Source organism: Pongo abelii, chromosome X (genome assembly GCF_028885655.2).
Source record: "Pongo abelii isolate AG06213 chromosome X, NHGRI_mPonAbe1-v2.0_pri, whole genome shotgun sequence".
NCBI classification, from domain to species: Eukaryota; Metazoa; Chordata; class Mammalia; order Primates; family Hominidae; genus Pongo; species Pongo abelii.
The window spans coordinates 89,661,182-89,686,154 of NC_072008.2; the positions used below are offsets into that span (position 1 = coordinate 89,661,182).

Genomic DNA, 24,973 nt, shown 5'->3' on the forward strand with positions numbered 1-24,973 from the left:
ATATAAGAATATTCATCCTATGGAGAACCACAGTGTATACTCATTGATACTCACTATAATTTAAATCATTTTCATCCACATAAAAACAAAAATAATTTCTGAATTCTCTGGGACAATAAATCTTTATTTCAAAAATAAAATTTGTAATTTGAAAAGATAAGCAGACACGCTGCTTTCCCCAATTAAGTGCCAAATGGGAGGAAAAAAATTCTACATATGATTCTGGAATGTTTATCAGCAACAATAAAGGTAGTAATAATTTACTCAGATATTTCAAAATACAAGTGAACAGACTCTCGTACCAGGGCTTAGAGAAGACTACTTTAAAAATTCTTTTCACATCAGAAAAGATTTTGATTATCAGATTTCATTATCAGAAAAGACTTAAAGCACTTACAAATATGCTGGACAAATAGAAATACTAAACTGAGTTGCTGTACTCATCTGATCTCAGAAAATCACATAGGTCACTTCAAATTTATCACTTTCTTACTACTATTGACCAAAGCAACTCATCAAGGACAACTGAACTGAGAAATTAAAAAAAAAAATCCCTTTCAGATCCTTGGAATTGGAGGTGGTATGGGATAGTGAACATATGAATACATATAGTTTAGTAAAAGAGTTTACTGTTATCTATGATACATAAACCTGTTCCTTAGTGTTACACAAAAGGAGGAATTTAACAGAGCTTATAGCTTGGTGCTAAAAGATATATTGAAACTTACAAGCAGGTCCACATCTAACTAGAATAAAATCTACTTTTTCCTTATTTGTGTGCACCTCTGAAGAAGAAAATAGAGAGATACACATTTCTGAAGAAGACAGTAGAGAGATACACAAATAAGAACTAGATAGAAAGCGAGAATAAATAGGGGTGATGCAAATGATTAACAAAACATACACAGGACAGCAGTTTCCACAATAAATTTGACAGTATTATATATTTTCAAGTATTCTCCAGGACCCCCAAAATCAACCTAGTAAAAAAAAATATTGGCCAGGTGAGGTGGCTCATGCCTGTAATCCCAGCACTTTGGGAAACTAAGGCAGGTGGATCACCTGAGATCAGGAGTTCGAGATCAGCCTGGCCAACATGGTGAAACCCGTCTCTACTAAAAATATAAAAATTAGCTGTACGTAGTGACACACGCCTGTAATCCCAGCTACATGGGAGGCTGAGGCACAACTGCTTGAACCCAGGAGGTGGAGGTTTCAGTGAGCCGAGATTGTGCCACAACACTCCAGCTTGGATGGCAGAGTGAGACTCCTTCTAAAAAAAAAGAAAATGTATCTCTCAAATAAGCTTTACATTTACATATTAGTCACTGATAGCTTTTGTAAAGAAGACTTCTTCTATTCAATTTTTTCACTTTATTTAAATAACAAAAGTAAATTAGAGCTAAAGATAAAGGTGGGTCCACATCTACCTAAAATAAAGATCTGGCCAGGCATAGTGGCTCACATCTGTAATCCCAACACTTTGGGAGGCTGAGGCAGGTGGATCATCTGAGGTCAGGAGTTCGACACCAGCCTGGCCAACATAGTGAAACCCTGTCTCTACTAAAAATACAAAAATTAGCTGGGTGTGGCAGCATGCACTTGTAATCCCAGCTACTGGGGAGGCTGAGGCAGGAGAACTGCTTGAACCCAGGAGGTGGAGGTTGCAGTGAGCCAAGATCACGCCACTGCATTCCAGCCTGGGCGACAGAATGAGACTCCGGCTCAAAGGCAAAAAAACAAAAACAAAAAACAAAACAAAACAAAATCTATGCCTATATATTAAGCCCAGGACAAAATAAAATAGAGAAAGAAATCTACCAATTAAGCAATGTGCTGGACACTCTAAGATGGGCCCCCATGATCCTCACCTCTTGCTGTTTATGCCCTTCTATAATCCCCATCCCCTTGAATGTGAACATGGCCTATCACTGAATTCCAACCAATAGAATATGGCAAAGGTGATGAGATTTTTACATATATGATTACACTGTGTCATATAAGACTCTAGAGGCTCTCCTTGCTGACTTGAAGTAATTAAGTGACCATGTTGAGAAAGTCCACATAACGAGGGACTGTGGCCATCCTCTAGGAACTACAGGCAGCCTCTAGGAGTTGAAAGCAGCCTCCACTCAACACCCAACAAGAAGCCAGAACCCTCAGTCCTGCAACCACAAGGAGAGGAATTCTACCAAGAATCTGAGGGAGTGTAAAAGTAGATTATTCACCCAGTCAAGCCTCTATATAACAATGCAGAACAGCTGAAACCTTGATTACATTTTTGTGGGAAGCTAAGCAGAGGACCAAGCTGACCCATGTGTTGATTACAGCTTTGTAGGGCCCTAAGCAGAGGATCTAGTTGAGCCATGCCCAGATTCCTGATCCATAGAAACTGTGAGATAATAAATGTGTCTTGGTTAAAACTGCTAAATTTATGGTAATTTTTTGCAGCACTAGGTAATACAATCAAAAGTGTCTATGATCAAAAATTCTCCCCGAAAGAGACTTTCCAGAGACAAATTTCACAGTTTAATCATTTTAAAATAGATCTTTACTTATTAAAGTCACATATTTGTTCTCATTTGGTAGAAATAAAACTGTAAACTATACACTAGTAAGTGACCCAGGACAAATGTTTAAGTGGGGCCAAATTTTTAATTTTAGTTTCAATAAACTTAAAATTGAGCAGTTCTATTTTTGTCCTTTAATCCTGCTTTCTGAAAAATCAATCACTAACTTAAGCACAGTATAGAGAATGTAATTCCTTTTTTTAAATTTTACTTTAAGTTCTGGGATACATGCAATGAACGTGCAGGTTTGTTACATAGGTATACATGTGCCATGGTAGTTTGCTCCACCTATCAACTTGCCATCTAGGTTTTAAGCTCCACATGCATTAGGTATTTGTCCTAATGCTCTCCACGCCCTTTTCCCGCCAACCCCCGACATACCCCAGTGTGTGATATTCCCCTCCCTGTGTCCATGTGTTCTCATTGTTCAACTCCCACTTCTGAGTGAGAACATGTGGTGTTCGGTTTTCTGTCCCTGTGTTTGTTTGCTAAGGATGATGGTTTCTAGTTTCATCCACGTCCCTGCAAAGGACATGAACTCACTCTTTTTATGGCTGCATAGTATTATTCCATGATGTTTATGTGCCACATTTTCTTTATCCAGTCTATCATTGATGGGCATTTTGGTTAGTCCCAAGTGTTTGCTGCAATAAATAGTAGTGCAATAAACATGTGTGTTTATATATAGTGTTTACATATAGTGCTGCAATAAATAGTGCTGCAATAAACACACGTGTGCATGTGTCTTTATATTAGAATGATTTATAATCCTTTGGGTATATACCCATTAATGGGATTGCTAGGTCAAATGGTATTTCTGGTCCTAGATCCTTGACGAATCACCACAAGAACATAATTTCATATTCCTTTAACAATCAGGGACATCTCAATATCTTAAGAACTAACCCTCTCAACATGAATTATCAACAGCATGGCTTTGTTGAAATGGAAAGTAAATCCAGAATATGTCTTGGAATTTACTTTTTCAAAATAATTCCACCATACGCAAGGATATGGAGAAATTGGAACCTCTGTGCACTGTTGGTGACAACGTAAAATGGTATAGCTGCTATGAAAAGCAGTATAGCAATTCCATAAAAATTTTAAATAGAATTACCATATGATCTAGCAATCCCACTTCTGGGTATAGAACGAAAAAAATCAAAATCAGGGTCTCAAAAAGACATTTGTACACCTATGTTCATAGCAGCATTATTTACAAATAGCCAAAAGGTAGAAGCAACCCAAGTATTTATTGACAGATGGTAAGTTAAACAAAACGTGGTATGTACATACAATGGAATATCATTCGACCTTAAAAAGAAAGGAAATTCTGACACACGCTGCAACATGAACCATGATGATATTATATGAATTGAAATAAGCCAGTCATAAAATGACAAATACTATATGGTTCCACTTATATAAGGTATCTAGAATAGTCAAATTCATAGAGATGGAAAGTAGAAAGGTGATTGTTGGGGCTGGCAAAAAGGGGAGAATGGAAAGCTTTTGTGTAACGTGTAAGGAGTTCTAGTTTTGCAAGGTAAAAACAGTCCTGTAGATTGGCTGCACAATAATGTGAATGTACTCAACACTTTTGAACTGTATTCTTTAAAATGGTTAAGATGGCAAATTTTATGTTTCATATATATATTTATATATATATAAGACAATTTAAAATTTTAATGCTAAAAATAAGATTAGTAATACATCCTATCAGGGAAATTTCTTGTCATGTGCATCTAGACTTAAAGCTCCTTGAGGAATGATGCTGTGTTTCATTCATTAGGCAGGTATAGTATGTCATGAAAACAGCAGTTGTCAGTGTCAAGCAGACCAAGATTCAAACTCTAAAGCTCTACTTTTACTGCCTTTGAAAAGTTTATTAAGCTTTCTTAGTTGCGATTTCTTAATCTGTAAAATAAGCAACCTAGGATTGTCAGGATTCATACAATGTTCCTAAAGCAGCTGGCACAGTGTCTGACGTGTGCTCAATAAATGCGTGATGTGTGAATGTTTTTCTGATAAAAACAATACAGAAAAAAAAATAAAAACATTTTAGCTAATAATTCATCAGAGGTGAATAATGCTGCCTGTATAGAGAATAATAAATCTGTGAATCAAAACTTACTGCCATATCACTATCATAATAGTATTGACTCAATAGTCTTAGTTTAGTTTTTTTGTTTATTTATTTTTTGAGATAGGATCTCGCTGTGTCGCCCCAGGCTGCAGTGCAGTGGCAGTGCGATCACAGCTCATTGTAACCTCAAACTCCTAGGCTCAAATAATCCTCCTGCCCCAGCTTCCCAAAGCACAGGGATTACAGTCATGAGCCACAGTGCCCAGCCCTAGTGTAGTTTTGATATGTCATACTGTTGTGGAAAGATCACTTTTAAAATTATGATACAATCACTTTTGATCAACGTGAAATGAATCTCCCAAACCAACCCATAAAGGTATATACATAGTCATACATACTCTTTGCTTTAAGAAACACAAATTGGAGAGAAATAAAAAAGTATCTTTGTATATTTTTTACTATAACACACTTTATCAATTTATCTAACAGTCTTTTAAGCAAGACATTTCCAAAAATAAGATTTAGTTGGTTTGTTTTTTTGGATTCACCAGGCAAGTTTTAATTTGTACTCTGTCTTTTATACTAACAAATATTTTCAAAGGTTTATTAATATCTATGGTCATTTCCCCAAAACACTTTAATGTTTTTGAACTTTTAGATTAAATTATATAGTTAACATACTGCTTATGAGAAATCTGATAACAACTACAATACTCATTTTAAATGATTTACTTTGATCCTTTCTGGCTTTCTAATTATACAATATTCCTGTAGTTTGTACCTCAAGAGGTTTGAAATATACCCACCTAATTATCGTCACTGCTTCAGGGAGGACTTAAGAAAGGGCAATTCTGTTTCAAATTAATTTAAAAGAGATGTCTTTTTTTTTTAAAGAGTCTCAGAATGGGACAAGAGTATATAGCCTCCAAGCGATTACTTTAGTCAGGTATTTAAATGCAATCATGAGGCTCTGTTGTAAAAGTAGTTAGCTGGTAAAACATATCCATGTTCAAATTAAGGCATAAAACCAAGTCCAAAGTTAAATATGAATGATCTTTGGAGTATTTGCCATTTTGAATTACCTGTGCTTTTGAATGTCAACTCATCTTTATCAAGACTCAACGTTACACTTTCCCTTTTTCCTTCCACCTTACCCTATGCAGACTTCTATCAGTAAACACTGTGTTACTTGTTAAGTGTCTCTTCCATCTCTCTATCATACTGTAATCTCCTGGAGGAAAGGGATCTCATCATATTACTCTTGGTTACCCCAGTACCTAGCATAATATCTGGAACATAATAGACACTGGAAAAATATTTACAAAATAGAATGACTAAAATCTGGGATCTAAATGAATAAAATTTATAAAATAACTTCAATAATAAGCAATGGCCATTATTTTTCCTTAGATTTTTATTAGTTTTCTTACTAAAAATGTTTAAAATCAACTTTCAAACATAATTTCATGAAGAAGTTACAGTAAGTCATTTTACTTCCCATTTCTGACTCTTAAATGCTAACAGCAAAGAGGAATTCAGCTTTTTCAAAATCACATTAAAAATATATTATTTGGGTTAGTCATAAAATTGTTTTCAAGAAAAAAATGTATTCTTTGTATTTCATACCTTGCATGGAAATCACATTATGAACCTCAGTATCCGTGGGAGATTGGTTCCAGGACCTCTTGTGGATGCCAAAATCCACAGATGCTCAAGTTTTGTATATAAAATGATGTGGCATTTGCATATAACTATGCACATCCTCCTCTATACTTTAAATTATCTCTATTATTTATCTGTTATATCTCTTCCTCTATATTTTAAATTATCTCAACTAACAGCTATTTACATGGCATTTATACTGTTAGGTATTACATAGAAATAATGTTATCCCTATTAACAGCTATTTACGTAGCATTTATATGCTAGGTATTACATAGCCAAGAGTAAGGGGAGCTATGCAAAGCAAGAATACGGCACAAACTGAACTTCCATACATACCGAGGCTCTACTTTCTTGACGGCTTATTTGAGTAGGAGGAAATGAGGTATTAATATATTAGAAAAGCAAAAAGGTGGGAAAGATCTATTAGTGAACCTGTGAATAATGCCACAGGAGTATGGAATTAAAACATTAGCAACCAAAATATTTTTTAAAATCTTTCTATAAGGCTAAATTTGTTGGAATTTGTGACATAATATATTGTCCTTCAGTTCAGACATTTCTTTGTACATTATGGAAAAATGCATAAATACACAGTTAATTAGTTTTCAGTTATCAAGACAGAAATTGAGAGCAATAACCAAATGAACCCTATCTAGTAACACAACACTATATATATTTAATCATAATTTGGTGAGTGCATGCAAAATAATATTTAGAACCAGTTAAAACAAATCCAATTATCATCATGCTTTTAAAAAGGACTCGTAGTTGTACTACTACTATTACTACTGAGTTACTACTGAGTCACTGAGGAACTACTGTTACTACTAAGTTAAACTAAGTACATCAATATTACATAAACATTAGAAGGTATTTCCAGAGCATTTGAGTTTTTACAACCTTGTTTCAATGACAGAAAAGCAGCTTCCTGGTTTCTATTCAGGCAGGAATTTGTTTACTCTGCTTAGTTGAAATCAGAGCTAATGACTTTATTGGTTTTGAATAGCTCCAAAGTGTTCCCAATGCAAAGGCACTGGCTGTCTGGCCAGTCTCATGTGGGCTACAACACATGCATTTGGGAAGTTTACTTTCCAAAAATGTAAGTATTCATGTGGTATAAATGAAGTCACGTACATATACAACCTGAATACACACATGACATTCTGAGGTAGTAATTCTCACTGTTGTAACCTCTTCAAGATATGAAGTCTATATAATCACATTAAAATACTACCTTTGGGGTATGAATTAAGTTTAAATTGTCCACTGAGTTATATATCAGGGTTAAAGAAGTACTTTGTCTAGAACACCTAAACCTTTAGTCATTTTTTGAAAGGAAAAAGAACTTTATTATTCTTGACAAACATTATATACAAAGTACAATTGTGTTACTTCTCAAAATAATCATAAACATGTTAATTCCCATTTTATATGTGAAGAAACTGATTAATTAAATAACATTTACCTAAAAACACACAGCAAGCTAGTGACAGGACAAAGCAACTTTATCCCAGTGAGTCACAGTTCCTAAATGTCCTACACCTTATTACTCTATTCTTTCATCACTTCATAAACAATGGAGAATAAAGGAAAAAATTTAAAAACTAAAATGGGTTTCTATGTGGAAAAAGGTCAAAAATAGACAGCTATTACACAACCTTAGCTTGAGGTCAAATTCTACCTGATATGTGTGGGTTTTTTTCCATTAATAAATGTTTGCTGTCAAAAAACTACTCAGAGAAAATCACAAGTCAATAGACTATAGAAAACAGAAGCTCAGTGAATACAGAAAATATAAGCTCAGTAAAAGCAGTACCATCCTCTTGAGAAATGAATACAAAAAAAAGAAAAGACAGCCTTACTACAGCTAATCAAGGAAGAATAAAATGTTTCAAAATTCAAGCCACATGTAGAAGCAGATGGTCAAAAAGGAGAAATGTGTATTTGTATATAAATACCTTTAAAGAAGAAGAAATACTAATAACTGCGTAATTATATACGATACTTAAATATCATTATACAATAGTTGATTTTTTTAACTTGCAAGCCTGTTAATCTTCAATAACTTCAGATTGCAGATGAGATATATTTAAAAATAATAACATTTACTGAGTGCTTACAATGGAAAAGACACTCTTCTAAGTGCTTTACATATATTATATGCTACTGCTATCCCCATTTTACAGATAGAGCAACCAAGTAAACTACAGAGAAGTAACTTGTCCAAGGTCACACAGTAAATAAATAAAGAGCCAGAATTTAAACTCAGGCATTCTAGCTTTAGGGAACCAGCTATTATCCTCTATGCTCTTCTGAATTTGTAAGGAATCTGAGATGGCTAACCCAACTGTTTATATTTCCTTAAGTTTAACAGTCAACTTAACTAGCACAATATTCTCAATACAAACTCAACCTACATTATTCTCATATTTCCTCTTTCACATAGGAAGGCATGAGGCACTTAGTATCATTAACCAAGGTTAAAGAAGGTAGTTTTAAAATGTTTCTCCAAGAACGAATGTCATTCTCTTCTTAAAACCAAAAGGAATATACAACTATTATTTGTCAATTTTAAAAACTAAAATATATTTTTTTTTGAGACAAGGTCTCGCTCTGTTACCTAGGCTGGAGTGCAGTGGCACAATCATGGCTCACAGCAGCCTTGACTTCCCAGGCTCAAGTGATCCTCCCACCTCAGCTCCACAAGTAGCTGGGACCACAGGCATGCACCACCACACTCAGCTAATTTTTTATTCTTTTTAGAGACAGGGTCTCACTATGTTGCCCAGGCTGGTCTCAAACTCCTGGGCTCAAGTATTCCTCTCATGCTGCCTCCCAAAGTGCTGGGATTACAGGCATGAGCCACCGTGCCAAGCCAAAATAATTTTATTTAAAAAGAGCAAAATTAAATCTACGTTAATGATGGTTAACAAAGCTCCAACAATCCAGGCTCCCATTTTCTTGGCAAAGAGATAGTTTCTAGAATATGAACTGAAGCTTATTCAGTCTTGTAGCTTTCATGTCTAATACTAAGCAACTAACAGGTTACAAACTGCTATATAAAAAATGTTAGGGGTAATGTACAGATATGGGGGATGAGATAAGCAGAGAAGTATCACTGCAGAATGAGAAAGTTCACATAAAACTTCTAGCACTATTAGGTTTCCTCATCTATAAAAGGGTCTAAGAACAGTCACTTAATGTTTTGAAAATTAATGACTGCAAAGAAAATATATCACAGAAATTATTTTGTTTTTTAATAAAGAATATTTCACTAAACCCAATACAGAAACAACCTTGAGAATTGTATTCATTGTATTAATTAATTTTATTAACACCATATATCTATGCTCAGTAAGTGCAATTCTGAAGTTCCACAGGACTAATTCATTAAAATTATTATGAAAACTACACATATGTGACAAAATGATTTTTGATATAGTACAAAGGCAATTCAATAGAGAACAGGTAGTCTTCTCAACAAATGGTGGCAGAGCAACTGGACATACCTGTGTAAAAAAGTAGACTTCTACCACACTACCCACCATATTCAAAAATTAACTAGAAATGGATCAAAGACCTAAATTAAGAAATATAACTAAAAAACTTCTAGAAGAAAACTTAAGGGAAAAATTCTGTAACTTTGGATTAGGCTAGGATTTCTTAGATACACCACCAAAAACACAATTCATAAAAGAAAAAAAAAACTGATAAGCTGGACTTCGCTAAGATGAAAAACCTCAACTCTTTATTAAGAGAATGAAAAGACCACGTGGGAAAAATATTTGGAAATCGATATCTAATAAAGGACTTGCATTTGGAATATAAAGAACTCTCAAAATTCAATAAGAAAACAACCCAACTTGAACAATTTCAAAAAATTTGAAAAGACAACTCATCACAGAATATATACGGATGGCAAATAAGCATATGAAAATATGCTTAGCAACATGTGTCATTAGGGAAATGCAAGTTAAAATCACAATTAGATACTCCTACACTCCAATTAGAATAGCTAATTTTTTTCACTTAATCTGACAAGACTAAGTGCTTGCAAGTACTCAGAGCAGCTGGAATTCTCACACAGCAACCTCACTCCTAAGTGTTTACCCAATATAAGTGAAAAGTTATGTCCAAACCGAAATTTTCATACAAATGTGTATAATGGCTTTATTCATAATCACCAAACACTGGTAACAACCCAAATCCAAATGTCCTTCAACTTATTAATGAACAAATCAACTGTGGTACATTCACATAACAGAATAGTGCACAGCAATAAAAAAGAAAGAACTACTGATACACATAATATCATGAATAAAGACCAAATAAAATCAAATTAATATTGTTCACAGATATGAAGTTGCTGAATGACCATGTCTTTTTTGAAAATCCGTATTGACTGACCTCCCTTAAGAGATTCTATAAGTATTCACTTATTCCAACATAATTGCTCTACAAATGATAAACATAACAAATGTTTTATGATTGTGCCAGAAGGTCTAGAGTTACTCTTCTCCATCTGTAAAATAAAGTACAAAATCATATACAAATCATTTTATATATGTTCTATCATTCTTGAATATGTCTCTATAATCAACATATAGTTTTCTGCATATGCCCATGTAAGTTTGAAATGTAAATGTTTCCAACAGCATTCATTCATCACTGCATCTACTCCAGGTGAACAATCATGAATGCAAAATATTTTTATCAAATCAGACCTAATGGCTTATCTATTTCCCTTAATTTTGAATTTTGACTATTCTCAATTAGTACAATTTCTTTAACACATACACCAAACCTCTCTCATTTTAAGAAAAACTAAAAGTCATTTGAAACCTGACATTCAGTCCACATTTCCCCTCATATGACCTTTTTCTCCTTTGTTTTCTGAAGTTTTGTCCACTCTGATCCTTTAAGTAGAGTAATAAATCCCTTTACCTCAACTCTTATCAAGCTTATGATTTTTAGGATAATTCATGTTCCATTTTCACTTATGTCTTAATGACTAATTTCAACTGTAGTAATTGAAAATAGCAAAAATGTTTCATGTAATAATTTCCCCAGAATCTTCAGAAAGAAAGTGCAAATTTTAAGTTCTGCTTTTTTGAAAAAGGTAGCAACTTTCTCCCTAAAATTTCCTCAGATTTTAAAAACTGATCTTTATTTTTTTATTTTTTGCATTTTTTCTCAAAATTCAGTTGAGTGTATTTGTGTGGCTCTATTTCTGTGTACTCTATTCTGTGTACTCTATTATGATCTACATGTCTATTCTTCCACCAATACCACATTGTCTTTATTATAGTTACATAGTAAAACTTAACATCCAATAGAGTAATTCCTTATTTTTCTTTTTCAAAATTGTTTTAGAGCTTCTAGGTCTTGTACTTTTACATATACATTTTAGAATATGCTTGTCTGTTTATAAAACAAAACAAAACAAAAAACAGACTTGCTGGGATTTTGTTGACATTTATTTAACTTAAATAGACAGGCATGGCTACTGAATCAGCACATCTGACTGCTGATCTAATATGGTTGCTAACAACGTATCTATATTCTCTCCTTATTTTCAATATTGTCCTTAGTGGGGAGTTAGCAATGTATAGAGGAAAAATCATGAATTTAAAATAATCTAGGTTCAAATTCCAGACATACTTCCCACTAACTTGTATGTATCTTTCTATTCTGTTAAAAAGACACAACTGTCTTACCAAGATGTTTTGAAGAATGAATAAAACTGAGATAATCTATGATGCATCTAGTACTAGCTGGTACATAGTTCATGCTCAATAAATGCTATTATCTCTTTCTCCCTTAAGATTCAATACCTTTAAATGGAATGGATTCCAACATTTTTTCAGGTTAAAAAAATTTGTATTGGGTGTTTAAATTGCTATATTTCCTCTTAAAGTTTGTCTTCAATCACTTTACAGGAGAGGCAGAGAGATCTCATAGTAATAATTACCCATGGGTTTTGAAATTTTTTGTTAGAAATGTAATGGCATATTTGTCATTCAAAACAGAGTCACTATCTCCTTACTTAGCTAGTAAAATGGGTGAACAAGTTATTTAACCTCTTAGTTATATGGCTGAACTATATCAAAACTAGCTACGGTACTAAATTTTGTTTTTAATGCTACTGGAAAAGCAAATTCCTCAAAACTAAAGAGCAAGAACACATAGGACAGTTCAAACAACCCCATTTGGCTCCAGTCATATCTTAAAACAACAACAAAATAAAACACACAGAAAAATACCACAATTCACAGATAATTTACTGTAGAGCTAATTGCTAGCTTAAAAATTAATATTCTTTTTTTCCTATTGAATAATGACAACTATGTGACTATTTCTTTTTTTTACTTTGGCCTAGAGCTGTGGTTTTTAACCCTGGCTGTGCATCATAAGCATCTGAGGAATAGATGCCCAGGCCCCCTCTAGAATAGTTAAATGTGAATCTCTGACTGGAACACTGGCATGGATAATTTTTTTGCACTCCCAGGTAAATATAATACACAGCCAGAGTTGAGAAAAACCAGCTAAGAAAACTTGAGGCCAAATTTATAATTCAACTATATTTTAAACATGTCATAGACCCTTAACAGCCTGCTTATTTGTGCTCTATTTTACCCTTCATCCCCTACCCTCCACCCTTTTCATATATCTCCTACTTTGTTTTTCCTTATCCTCAATATCAGAATAGTTATCAGATTATATTTCCCATATACCATCTCAAATGCTTGGTAAAATGAAGCAAATCACAAGTAACACACATGCACTCTACTCCACCCTCCCTCTTTCTCTGTCTCTCTCTCTCTCTCACACACACACACACACGTGCACACAAAACTATAGCAGGACCTGTTTCTAATGTAGAGATACAGATTAAAATCTAGCAGTGAAATCAGTTACAGAATGTCTCCAGGGCAATTTAGAAAACATCTCTTATCTGCAAAAGCCAGATTTAGCTCAGCTCTCTAAATCTCTCCCCCATCCAACTCCTTTCCTACCTAAAAACAAACAAAAATAAAGAAAATACACAATAAAAAAATTATTGGCAGCAACAGTAAATAATCCTTGGAAATAACATAAATGAATAAACATTACATAGCAAATTCTGACAAAGTACTGAAAGGCTTATACCTCAAGATTCTAAGTGCTTATCAAATCTTAAGAACTGCTGCTACATACAATGATGGCACCAAGAAAGAAATTACAGGAAGGGAAAAAAATCTTGCATTTCCTCATCAAAATTCTAGATGAGAGAGACTATGAGAGGGTAGGTACTAAAACAATATGGCCCAGAAAAGCAACTACACTATCGGTAGGCCTTATTATGGAACACAGAGGTAATGATTAGCTCTCTTGATGAACTAATCAAGGTAGGGAAATATAGAGGCCCTGCCCTGAAGGAACTGACCTGAATATTTCCAGATCAGACTGGTTTAAAGAAAGATTGACTTGGAGGAACTGAGAAGGCACCTCTGGCAGGGAGGGGCCACTGCCCTCTGACTTATCCCTGCTTGTCTATTCCAAATAAACCCGGTGAAAGCATACAAAAAATACAGATGTCCTTGCTCTCTTTCCACATTCCAGAAATAAGTACTGGTCATTATTTTCAGAATAGGACTCTGTACTCACGGCTGCTGACTACTGAAGATGAACATTGGTGAAACAAGAATTACAGGCCTAAGGCCCATTTAAAAAGAATAAAAAACATTTTAGCTAGTAATAAGTGTATTAATCTTTGGTAGTAAAGAATTTAAGCATTCTAAGCATGATCAGAAACCTTCAGAGTGGAGTGCTATTATTCAATACAATATTAGAAAGGGGAGATTTCATTTTAGCTTTCTATCTCCCTATACTACAAAGATCTATTTATTTTTATATTAGTCTAGTGGCTAATACAGAGACTTATATTGGCAGGCATGCATTAAATACCTGTTACATTGAATTAATTCCTGCCAGGACGCTTCTAATCTCAGTTGTTTGTTATTTCTTCTTACTCTCCAACATCTAATCAGTTACCAAATTGTAACTATTCTACCTCTGCCAGGTCTCTCCCATCAGTCATCTCTTTTCTACCCCCTCTGTACTAGTTCAAAAATCTCACTACTACTTCCACTAACACAATAGCCTCCTAGCTGGAATTCCCCACCTTCCATATCTCCCCCATTCCTCACTACCATCAATTATTTTTCAAAGCACAAATCTAATAATGTCACTCATGTCCTCAAAAACCTTCAGTGGCTCCTATTTATGAGATAAAATGGAACCCTTAAACTGGCTTAAAAAGTCCCATTCAACCTGGGCCTAGCTTACCTTTAATACATTCCTTATCTTCTCTCTCACTATATCCCCTCTCCCACATCACAGACTTACAACAGTAACAGATTCTTCCTTCTTTCAGAACACTTCCATGCCTTTTCTTATATTGCCCCCATCCACGTGAAATATGCTCCTTTCATCTGTCTGTGAAAATATTACCACTTTCTAATGCCCTGCTCAAATTCCACCTCCTTCACAAAGCCTTACCAGATCCATTCCTAAACCACCACCACCACCACCACCACCACCACCACCCCACTGTTGATAATCTTGTGCCTTTTACAATAACAATTTCCATACATGCCTGTCTTACTACCTGAATGTAAACCTGTGGGGGTAGGGTGGGACTCTGTGGTATATTTTCAGGCATTTCACATTACAGCACTATGTACAGCACTGCCTTGTACTCAATAAATGCTTCATGAATTGAACCAATTCCTACCATGACAAGAGTTCAGAATTTTTTAAAAAAATTAAAAATTTCAATGAAATACCTCATCAGCCAGATATAATAAATGAAATTATCTGTCTCTTCTTATCCTTCCAGTGTTTCTAAATATAACTTTGTATTTTATCCCTGGATCACCCTGTGATTACAAATGTTCACAGTGAGAGCACCACTATACTTAGATGAAATGATCAAATTTAGGAAGGGGTCTTAAGAAAAACTGCTTACGAAATGGAAGGCTGGGGCTATGGCCATGGTTATCTGAATCCCATGATTTTAACATAGATGACAATAGTTCAGACTTCAGGGGCATGGGAAGAGGCATGTTGACTGTGGGAAAAGAGAAGGAACTATTGTGTACTAGAGACTAAGTGCAAAACATCTTGCTAAGTTTATTAAACCCAGCACTGAATTTTCTTTACATAACAACTCTAGAAGATGGTTTTTCTCCAACTTGTAGATAAAGAAAGTGAGGTTCAGAGAGGTTAGGTAATGTGGATTATGTCACACCATGAGTATGGCATGGAGCTCAGACAAGAACCCAGATTTACCTGCCTTCAAAGTTGTTCTTTCCTCTATTACTATAGGGTCTCATGAAAATTAATTAAAACTAGAAGTTTTTCCCAAATTGGTTTTATCAGTAAACTACATACTCTCAAAACTAATTTGTTTAGACAGGCACGGTTGTGAGCACCTGTAGTCCCAGCTACTCGGGAACCTGAGGCATGAGGACTGTTTGAGTCCAGGAGTTCGAGGCCAGCCTGGACAATGGACAATGACATAGAAAGACCCTGACTCAAAAAAAAAAAAAAAAAAAAAAACTAACTTGTTTAAACAAAAACAGCATTGCTAAAGAAATAATATAAAAGTACTACACATTTACTATGATATGAAATGTGAAAATTATATAATCAACTCGATAAAGCACTAGGTTCCTCACCAAAAAACAAACTAAGCGAACAAACTGTAACATGCATGGCATTAAATCATGAAAAGTTCACATTAGTCAAACAGGTTGTTCTTTATGATCCTTGCCCAGGAATGACCAATACCCATCCCATCGCAAGTAAAACCTCTTTCCTGATCCTGACAGAATCCAGTCAAAAGTTAAAATTGTGACTGCGTAAGGGGTGATGCCCTTTGAAGTTCCTATTCCCAGTAGACCTGATTGAGACAGTCCCTGCAAGAGCTCTCACAATCAGTTTCTCGCTTACCCTATTTCCCCTCTTCTAAGAACTCTCTTCCCAGAAACCAAGAGATCCCAGGTTTCCCCTTTTCAGGCCCATTCTCTACCTCTCACTGGAACCAAGCTAGTTACTGGTTGAAACCTGACACATTTCACCACAGAACAATTTAACAAACAGTGGTTAGGCTCGGCATCATTATACCTCGCTATTGTGTACTGATCTAAAAATATAAGTACCCTTAGTAAGTTTTTCCTGTGGGAAAACATGTTAAGAGTCTCAAACAACCAATTTACACACTTCTGAATGATAATTCAAAGGTTAACAACTGTCCATGCAAGCAAGACAGGTAAAAGATACAAAAAGACTCCAAAATATATGGTAGCGTCTATAATCTTTAATCTTACCAGATTCAACACACACAGAAATGGACGGAAATTATTTCTTTTGACATTAAAGTTAACAGATTCTTACCTACATTTTCTTTAAGGATTCTAGCACATTTTAAAAATACATATTCTACAACAAAAACACTTCTTAGTCCTAAAATTATCACAATTGAGAGTTGTAGAGCTTGTATTCAAAATTAGCATTTTTAAAGCCAACATCAACAAATTTGTAATTAAAATATAAATTATCAAAAGTAAACTTGTTTACTTCTTATCAAAAGAATATAATTAAAAACAAACAAACTCTTCTAAGTACTAAGTGGGTCTGTTCAAATGTAGCATTTAGTTTTCACCTACAATATTTTTTATTAAGTAACTTGCAGGGTTAAATCTAACCAATCATAACTGTTTTAGAGAAAGAAGGCAGAAATACTATCTTCACCACATTACCTTCACCTTTCGTTTTACTTCATAGGGATTAACAATTTCCACTCGAGTATTTTTCCAAATTGCTGAGGTAGAGAGACCCATTGTTAAATCTCTACAATACCTAAAACATACTGCAAACAATAAAAAAACCATATGTGGTAATTACAATTTAAAACATACTACATTCAAAGTTAACAGAAATAATAAAATAGTAGGCATGCAAAAGGATTCCCACCTCCCATCCCATCCTTATATCAAAGCATTTAACTGTTTTTATAAACTAAATGCCTATAAGTTCAGTAAGTTACATACATGAATATAACAAAGTTCCTCTCCCCTTCAATAGACTTGCTAGACAATTGTGCAGTTAGCATTCCCACATTTCAACAAGAAAGGAACGCCTATTCATTTATCTTGATCTTACGAGATGTAAAATATTAAAACGTATATTGGAATTGCTTGGTTTACTAGTAAAATATTTCCTGTAAGTATAGAGGGTTCAGATTTAGGGTACTTATGAATTTATTTCCACTACATTCCTTACCACATGTTATTCTAGCATGTAATCTTAACCCCAGTTTAGCTGATAAACAACAAAAAAATTTAAAGAAAAAAAACAAGGTAATCATACAACAGCCAAATGTGTATTTTTTTTAAATGGAGCAAGTACTTGAAGACAAAGTTGCACCCTTTAGATGTCGAGGATTGAGAGTCTTACCTCAAAATATCCTACTGTGAATCAATTTCACCAACTATTTTTAGGAGGTGTATGGTGGCCTCTACTGGAGTAGTACGCAGTCGATTAAGTTATCAGAAAAGGATCCAACTTTCTATCACAAAAGACACGTTTTTGTGTTTAAATGCTGCCCGCTTTTATAACAACAATAAAAACAAAGCACCTGTGTACATCTAAGTTCTCACTGCACAGCTGACCAAAGCCCAACCAGAACAGTTTCAGAGGTAAGAAGAGTGGGAAGAGAGGTGAACCAAAGTATTTTGGTTGAACCTCGCTAAGTCTTACCAAAGATTCGACTTATTTATAAGGGCTGGGGTTTACTTTGCGTCTTCTTTTACAGACCAACGGGGCAGGGACAGCGGTTGCGGAAAGGAGAAGTGGGGGAGCAAGAGTGCAGTAGAATCAAGGGGACCTGAGAGGAAGCAATAGAACATCACCTGAAACCTGGCGACTGGAGATAGGTCGCCAGTGTATCTCGACATGGGTCATTACAAGGAACCATAACAAGCCACAGAGAAACGAGAAAGCTGTTACCAGGGAACACTTGTGCCTATGTGCAAATGTCCCCAGAGTTACTTAGTCACCTTGGTGTGTTTGTTGCACTGGGTTCGTAAAGCGCCCGGGGTTCAACAGCGAGCTGGAGTCCGCAGCTGTCCCCCAAAATGTTCCCAGCCAGCAAACTAGGCGCGGCGGAGAAAAAGGGACGCGCGGAGTCAGGCACAGCACCCCGCCAGTCCCCCAGTTCCCCTTCGGGTCGGAAAGTGAAGAAACTTAGTCACAACAACTCCGGCGTGGCCCGCCAGGCAGGCGCTCCGCCCAAGGCCGAGCCCGGGCCCAGGCTGCACTCACTCCGCATGCCCGAGCCCGCCGTCTCATCCCCGCCCGCTCCCCAGCGAAAGGGCAGTGGAGGCAGCATCAAGGGGGCTTGCCCGGGAGCCCGCTTCCCGGCCCCACGCCTCTCCTCTCTCGGTCCCCAGCCAAGGTCTTGAGGGGAAGGAGGCGGGGGTTGGCTCCAGCCCGTCTTGGCCACCACACTAACCTCGCCGCTGCTCGCGCCGCCGCCGCTGAACACTTCCATTTCTCGGTCCCAGGGTTCGTCCTGAGGAGCGAATGGTAGCATCTCCCCTTCAGGAGCACTCAAACAGGAGCTGCCGCCTACCGCTGGCGCGGCCGCGCATCCTGTCTATTGAACTGGCCCGCCGCCGCCGCTGCCGCCGCCGCCGCCGCAGCCGCGACCCCCAGCCCCGCCTTCAGCGACCGCTGCCCTCGCCGCCGGGTCTCTCAGAGGCTGGGAGCTGGGGGTCGCCGCCGCCGCCGCCCGGTGATTCCCATAGAGAAGACAACTCTGTGCTGCCTCTCCAAGAGCTGCCGCTCGGCTCGCGCTCACCACTGCCACCACAACGACGGCCGCTCGGTGGTGACTCCCCCAACACCCCACTTCCTCGGGTCCCCTCCCCGCTCCCTGCTCTGTCAATATGGCGGCAGCGGCGGCGTTACCTGTGCGGCGCCTGGACCCCCCCACGGCGGCGGCACAGCGGCGTCACCCAAACGTCAATGGAGATTCCCCAGCCTGGGGTGAAGGGGGCGGGATAGAGGGGCGGGGTGGATGCAGGGGACCGCGTGGTGTGTGGTGGGATAGAGGGGAGGGGGGCGTGCTGGGCTGGGGAGGCGGCTGAAGAGTAGTAAAAGCCCCTGCTAGCGCCTCGGTAAACCTGCCCACTCCACGGAGCATGCGCAGCGCTCTTCACACATGCTCAGCAGGCCCTCTCAAGTCCACGGAGCAGCATTGCTGGCGGGCGATAGGATTCTCAAAAAGGATGCTGGAACTGGGGGACCCTCCCGAGCACTTGAGGAGTCAGGGTAAGGGTAGGACTCCAAGAGTATCTCTTTGCAGGGCTCACGAAAAGCAGGTGTCTTATATGCCAAACCACGCCGATTTCAGTACTTAGTGACAAATACTAGGGCGGGGATTTTAGTACATCATACATTATCCTCCTAGAAGGTAAAGACAGGATAACCCCCATTTAAAAAAATAAATATACCTGTCCTCTCTACCCCCCACCTCACTTGTCCGTCTCAGGATGCTCCTGCTGGTTGCCTTCACACTATTGAAGAGAAACACAATGTTTCTCTTCTTCACACATGCACATACACACAGGCAAACATATGCCACTTAATGAACTCCACTTGTGGCAACAAAGGCATGATTCCGAAGCTAGCCCATCTTCCAGCCCCCTCTGAGAATGCTGGGTCTGTAGTGACAATAATCATAATTTTTACTACCTTCTTCAAAGCGAGCTTTACTACTTCGCTACTCTAAGTCACACATTGTACTGGGAGCTGGCGATATAACAGAGATAAAGTGCAATCTTATACAGGGGATAATCAAGATGCTTCTCATCAAAACACTTCAGAGCTGAAAGTTTAAAAGTTATTCCACATTTGACACTTCAAAGACTTAAAAGAGCAACTGTAACAGCGGCTAAACCAACTCAGGACCTTGGAGAGGTTTCTAACGTTCTTCATAAAAGGCACATCACCCCCTTTCCCCTTCTACACCTAGGGCTGTTGACCTATGCCCTCCATTTATTTCATCATCTGGTCTCAAGAGCTAATGAAGCAAAGCTGGCCACAGAGATTGCACTAAATTACAAACAAGGATAACTGATAATGTCCTCCCACTTACTCTGCTGAAAAGCTCAAGGAGAAAGTGAGCTTAACGAACAGGGTTCTCTAAAAGTCAAAGCTTCAAAAGTAGTGGGTGCATGGGGCTATAAATCGTGAAAATGTGTGAGAGTGTGTGTGTCTGTGTGTGCGCGCACACACGCATAAACTCGTATTTGGCTGAACTGACAGTATTAACTAGGGCCAACTTTTTTTTTTTTTTTTTTTTTTTTGAGACAGAGTCTCACTCTTGCCCAGGCTGGAGTGCAGTGGCACCATCTTGGCTCACTGCAACGTCCGCCTCCTGGGTTCAAGCGATTCTTCTGACTCAGCCTCCCGAGTAGCTGGGATTACAAGCGTGCGCCACCACACCCGGCTAATTTTTGTATTTTTAGTAGAGACGGGGTTTCACCATGTTGGTCAGGCTGGTCTTGAACTCCTGACCTTGTGATCTGCCCACCTCAGCCTCTCAAAGTGCTGGGATTACAGGCCTGAGCCGCTGCGCCGGGTACTGCCAACCTTTTGAGCGCTGGGTCTCATCCATCCCCTCTTGCCTACTCAAAGGCTTTGTTCTGCAACCCGCCCCCCCACTAACATCATCTATTTTTTTCTCTCTACTGGATCTCTCCCGTCAGCAAAAACATGTTATTGACAGCTTGCTTGAACACTTGCTGGCATTTGATGGAAGTTCATGACTTACTGTTTCTTTAAACATTTTCTTTACTTGGCCTCCCGAACGAAATAATGTTTGTTTTTCTCCTACATCATTGTTTCTCTTATACATCTATCTGTCTCCTTTACTGGATCATCCCTCCTCTTCCCAATTCTGCCTGTTGGAACTTCAAGGTTCAGTCCCACCCTCTTTCTTTTTCAGCGTTCTAGGTATTCCCATATCCCATCCAGACCTGATATGGTTAGGCTTTGTGTCCCCACCCAAATCTCATTTTGAATTGTAATCCCCATAATCCCCATAATCCCCATGTGTCAAGGGAGGGACCAGGTGGAGGTAAGTGAATCATGGGGGTGGTTTCCACCGTGCTGTTCTCGTGATAGTGCGTGAGTTCTAACAAGATCTGATGGTTTTATAAGGTGCTCTTCCTTCCTTTGTTGGGCACTTCTTCCTGATCCCACGTGAAGAAGATACCTTGCTTCCCCTTCGCCTTGATTGTAAGTTTCCTGGGACTCCCCGGCCATGATGAACTGTAAGTCAATTAAACCTCTATTTTTTAAATAAATTACCCAGTCTTGAGCAGTTCTTTATAGCAGTATGAAAACAGACTAATACAATAAATTGGTACCAATGTAGTGGGGTGCTGCTATAAACATACTTGAAAATATGGAAACGACTTTCAAACTATGTAACAGGCAGAGGTTGGAACAGCTTGGAGGGCTCAAAAGAAGACAGGAAGATGTGGGAATGTTTGAAACTTTCTAGAGACTTGTTAAATGGCTTTGACCAAAATGCTGATAGTGATACAATGAAGTCCAGGCTGGGGTGGTCTCAGATGGAGATGAGTAATTGTTGGGAACTGGAATAAAGGTGACTCTTGCTATGCTTTAACAAAGAGACTGATGGCATTTTGCCACTGCCCTAGAGATCTGTGGAACTTTGAACTTGAGAGAGATCAGTTAGGGTACATGGTGGAAGATATTTCTAAGAAACAAAGCATTCAAGAGGTGACTTGGGTGCCCTTGGAAACATTTAATTTTATGCATTCACAAAGAGACGATTTGGAATTGGAACTTATGTTTAAAAGGGAAGCAGAGCATGAAAGTTTGGAAAATTTGCAGCCTGGCAATGTGATAGAATAGAAAAACCAATTTTCTGAGGAGAAATTCAAGCTGACTGCAGAAATTTGCATAATTAACGAGGAGCCAAATGTTAATCGCCAAGATAATGGGGAAAATGTCCCTAAGGCATATCACTTTAAGATCTCATTATATACAAAGAAAAGTTTGCATGCTAATAACAACTTACTAGTCTATATAGTTGAACATAATTAAAATGCCTTTTATCCTGATGCCCTGTTAAGGAATCAGACTATGAAAATGGGCAAATTTGGAGGTGTCTACAAACGATTATATATATATCTCTCTCTCTCACACATACCACAGAAAGAAAGAGAGACAGAGAAAGGGAGACAGAGAGGCAGAGTATTCGTTTAGACTGAGAACACATACGGCAAGTGATAGACTTCTAGGTTACCTGTGGTCAATAAGTCAGATATAAGCAAGTTGAAATTAGGAAAATCGGTAGACATTGAAATGGGCAGAGTTTTTGCCCAGGGTATCAATGACACCTTCGGTGCACATGGTCTAGTACCCTGGATAGCTCCCTGGAAGACAATTTGACTTGAGCCAAAGCCTGGCCTCAAAAGGAGAGCCTTTTTTGGACTCAGAGACCCACCCCTCACTAAGGTTCTGAATATTAAGGGAGCCCACACACCCATTTACGTAAATTTGAGTCTCCAAAAAATAGAAAGTGGAGAGTTATTTCAATATCTCAAGTAACATTTGGACCTCCATTACATAAATGGAGCTCCATTACATAAATGGACCTCCATTACATATTTTGGCCTAATTTGGAGCAATGTAGGAGTATACATATTCTCCAAGTAGGCCTACGACAGAGTCCTTATACAAAACGAGATGTTTAAAACCAAGTGTTGGTTTTCCACACTAAAACTCAGAATTACTTTCATTGTTTTCGTTCTGCATTTAGTGATTCAGAGTTCATTTGGATACTAAATTTTTTTGCGAGTCAACCTACTAGGTTTGAAAGGTTTTAAAAGTAAATGTTATACAAAAAGTTTCAAAAGTAAATGTTGTTCAAAATAATCTTATAATCTCTTAACATTTTCAAAAACTAGATCCTATGTAACCATAAAAATTATCCAAAGGCAACACAGCTTCTACCTAACTTGCCTGCTATTTACATCTTTGAGTATGATCTAGTATACTTGAATGGAAATTTAATTAAAACAAGATTAAAACCTACACTTAATTGAAGGTCCAACAAAGACATTACTTATCTTAAAAATGTTTTCTTGATTTTATTGATACATAATAATTGTACATATTTATGCAGTACATACTATATTTTGATACATGCATAAAGTGTGTAATTATCAAATCAGCATATTTAGGATATCCATCACCTCAAAGACTCATCATTTCTCTGCACTGGGAACATTTCAAATCTTCTAGCTACTTTGAAGTATACAACAAATTACTAACTATAGTCACATGATTGTGCTATCGAACACTAGAACTTATACCCTTTATCCATCTGCATATTTGTACCCATTAACCAACACCCCTTCACACTGCCACCCTTCCCAGCTTCTGAAAACCATCATTGGACTCTCTACCTCCATGAAATAAAAATTTTAGCTCCCATATATAAATAAGAACATGCACTATTTGTCTTTCTGTGCTTTGCTTATTTCACTTAACATAATGGCTTCCAGTTCCATCATGTTGCTGCAAATCAGATGATTTTTTTTCTTTTTATGGCTTAATAGTACTCCATTGCATATATGCACCATATTTTCTTTATCTGTTAATCCATCAATGGACACTTAGGTTGGTTCTGTATTTTGGATATTGTGAATAGTGCTACAATAAAAAATAAAATAGGGGTGCATGTATCCCTTTGATATATTAATTTCCTTTCAGTTGGTAAGTACCCAGCAGTAGGATTGCTGGATCATATGGTAGTTCTATTTTTTTTTTTTTTTGAGAAACCTCCATACTGTTTTCCATGACTGCACTAATTTATATTTCCACTAACAGTGTATAAGAATTCCCTCTTCTCTCCATCCTCACCAGCATCTGTTAATTTTTATATTTTTGTAATAGCCATTCTAACTGGGGTAAGATGACATCTCATTATGGTTTCATTTACATATCCCTGATGATTAGTGATGTTGAACATTTTTTTCATATACTAGTTGGCCATTTGCATGTCTTCTTTTGAGAAATGTCTGTTCAGATGCTTTGCCCATTTTTAAGTGGGATTGTTTGTCAGTTTGCTGTTGAGTTCCTTGTATATTGCAAATATTCATTCCTTGTTGGATAAATACCTTGAAAATATTTTCTCTCATTCTAAAGTTTGTTTCTTCACTCTGTTGATTATTTCCTTTGCTTTGCCTGTGTTATTGAAGTCTTTGCCATGAAAATCTTTGCCTTGACCAAGGTCATGAAGTGTTTCCTTTACATTTTTTTCTAGTAGCTGTATAGTTTTGGGTCTTATTTTTAAGTCTCTAATCCATTTTGAGTTGAATTTTGTATGTAGTGAGAGATAAGGATCTAGTTTCATTCTTCTGTATATGGATCATGGATATACAGTATTTCCAGCACCCTCTTTTGAAGACAGTGTCCTTTTTTAAATGAATGGTCTTGGCACCTTTGTCAAAAATCAGTTGATTTTAAAAAGATGAATTTATTTCTTCACTTGCTGATCTGT

The 24,973-nt window shown here is 37.3% G+C and overlaps 1 protein-coding gene across 4 annotated transcripts in view; it reads right to left on the reverse strand.

The window, feature by feature from the left end:
• Positions 1-19,548, reverse strand: part of RPS6KA6 (ribosomal protein S6 kinase A6) — a 129,516-nt gene extending 109,968 nt beyond the window's left edge. The window contains exons 1-3 of one of the 4 annotated variants that reach the window (XM_024241107.3): positions 18,426-18,872; positions 17,824-17,935; positions 17,127-17,236 (exon numbers count right to left, since the gene is read on the reverse strand). In XM_024241107.3, the coding sequence (XP_024096875.1) occupies positions 17,127-17,207 (81 nt within the window). In that variant the 5' untranslated portion in view covers positions 17,208-17,236; positions 17,824-17,935; positions 18,426-18,872. The other 3 variants (XM_054544787.2, XM_054544786.2, XM_009235014.4) reach the window with 3 other exon arrangements.
• Between the last annotated feature and the right edge of the window lie 5,425 nt (positions 19,549-24,973).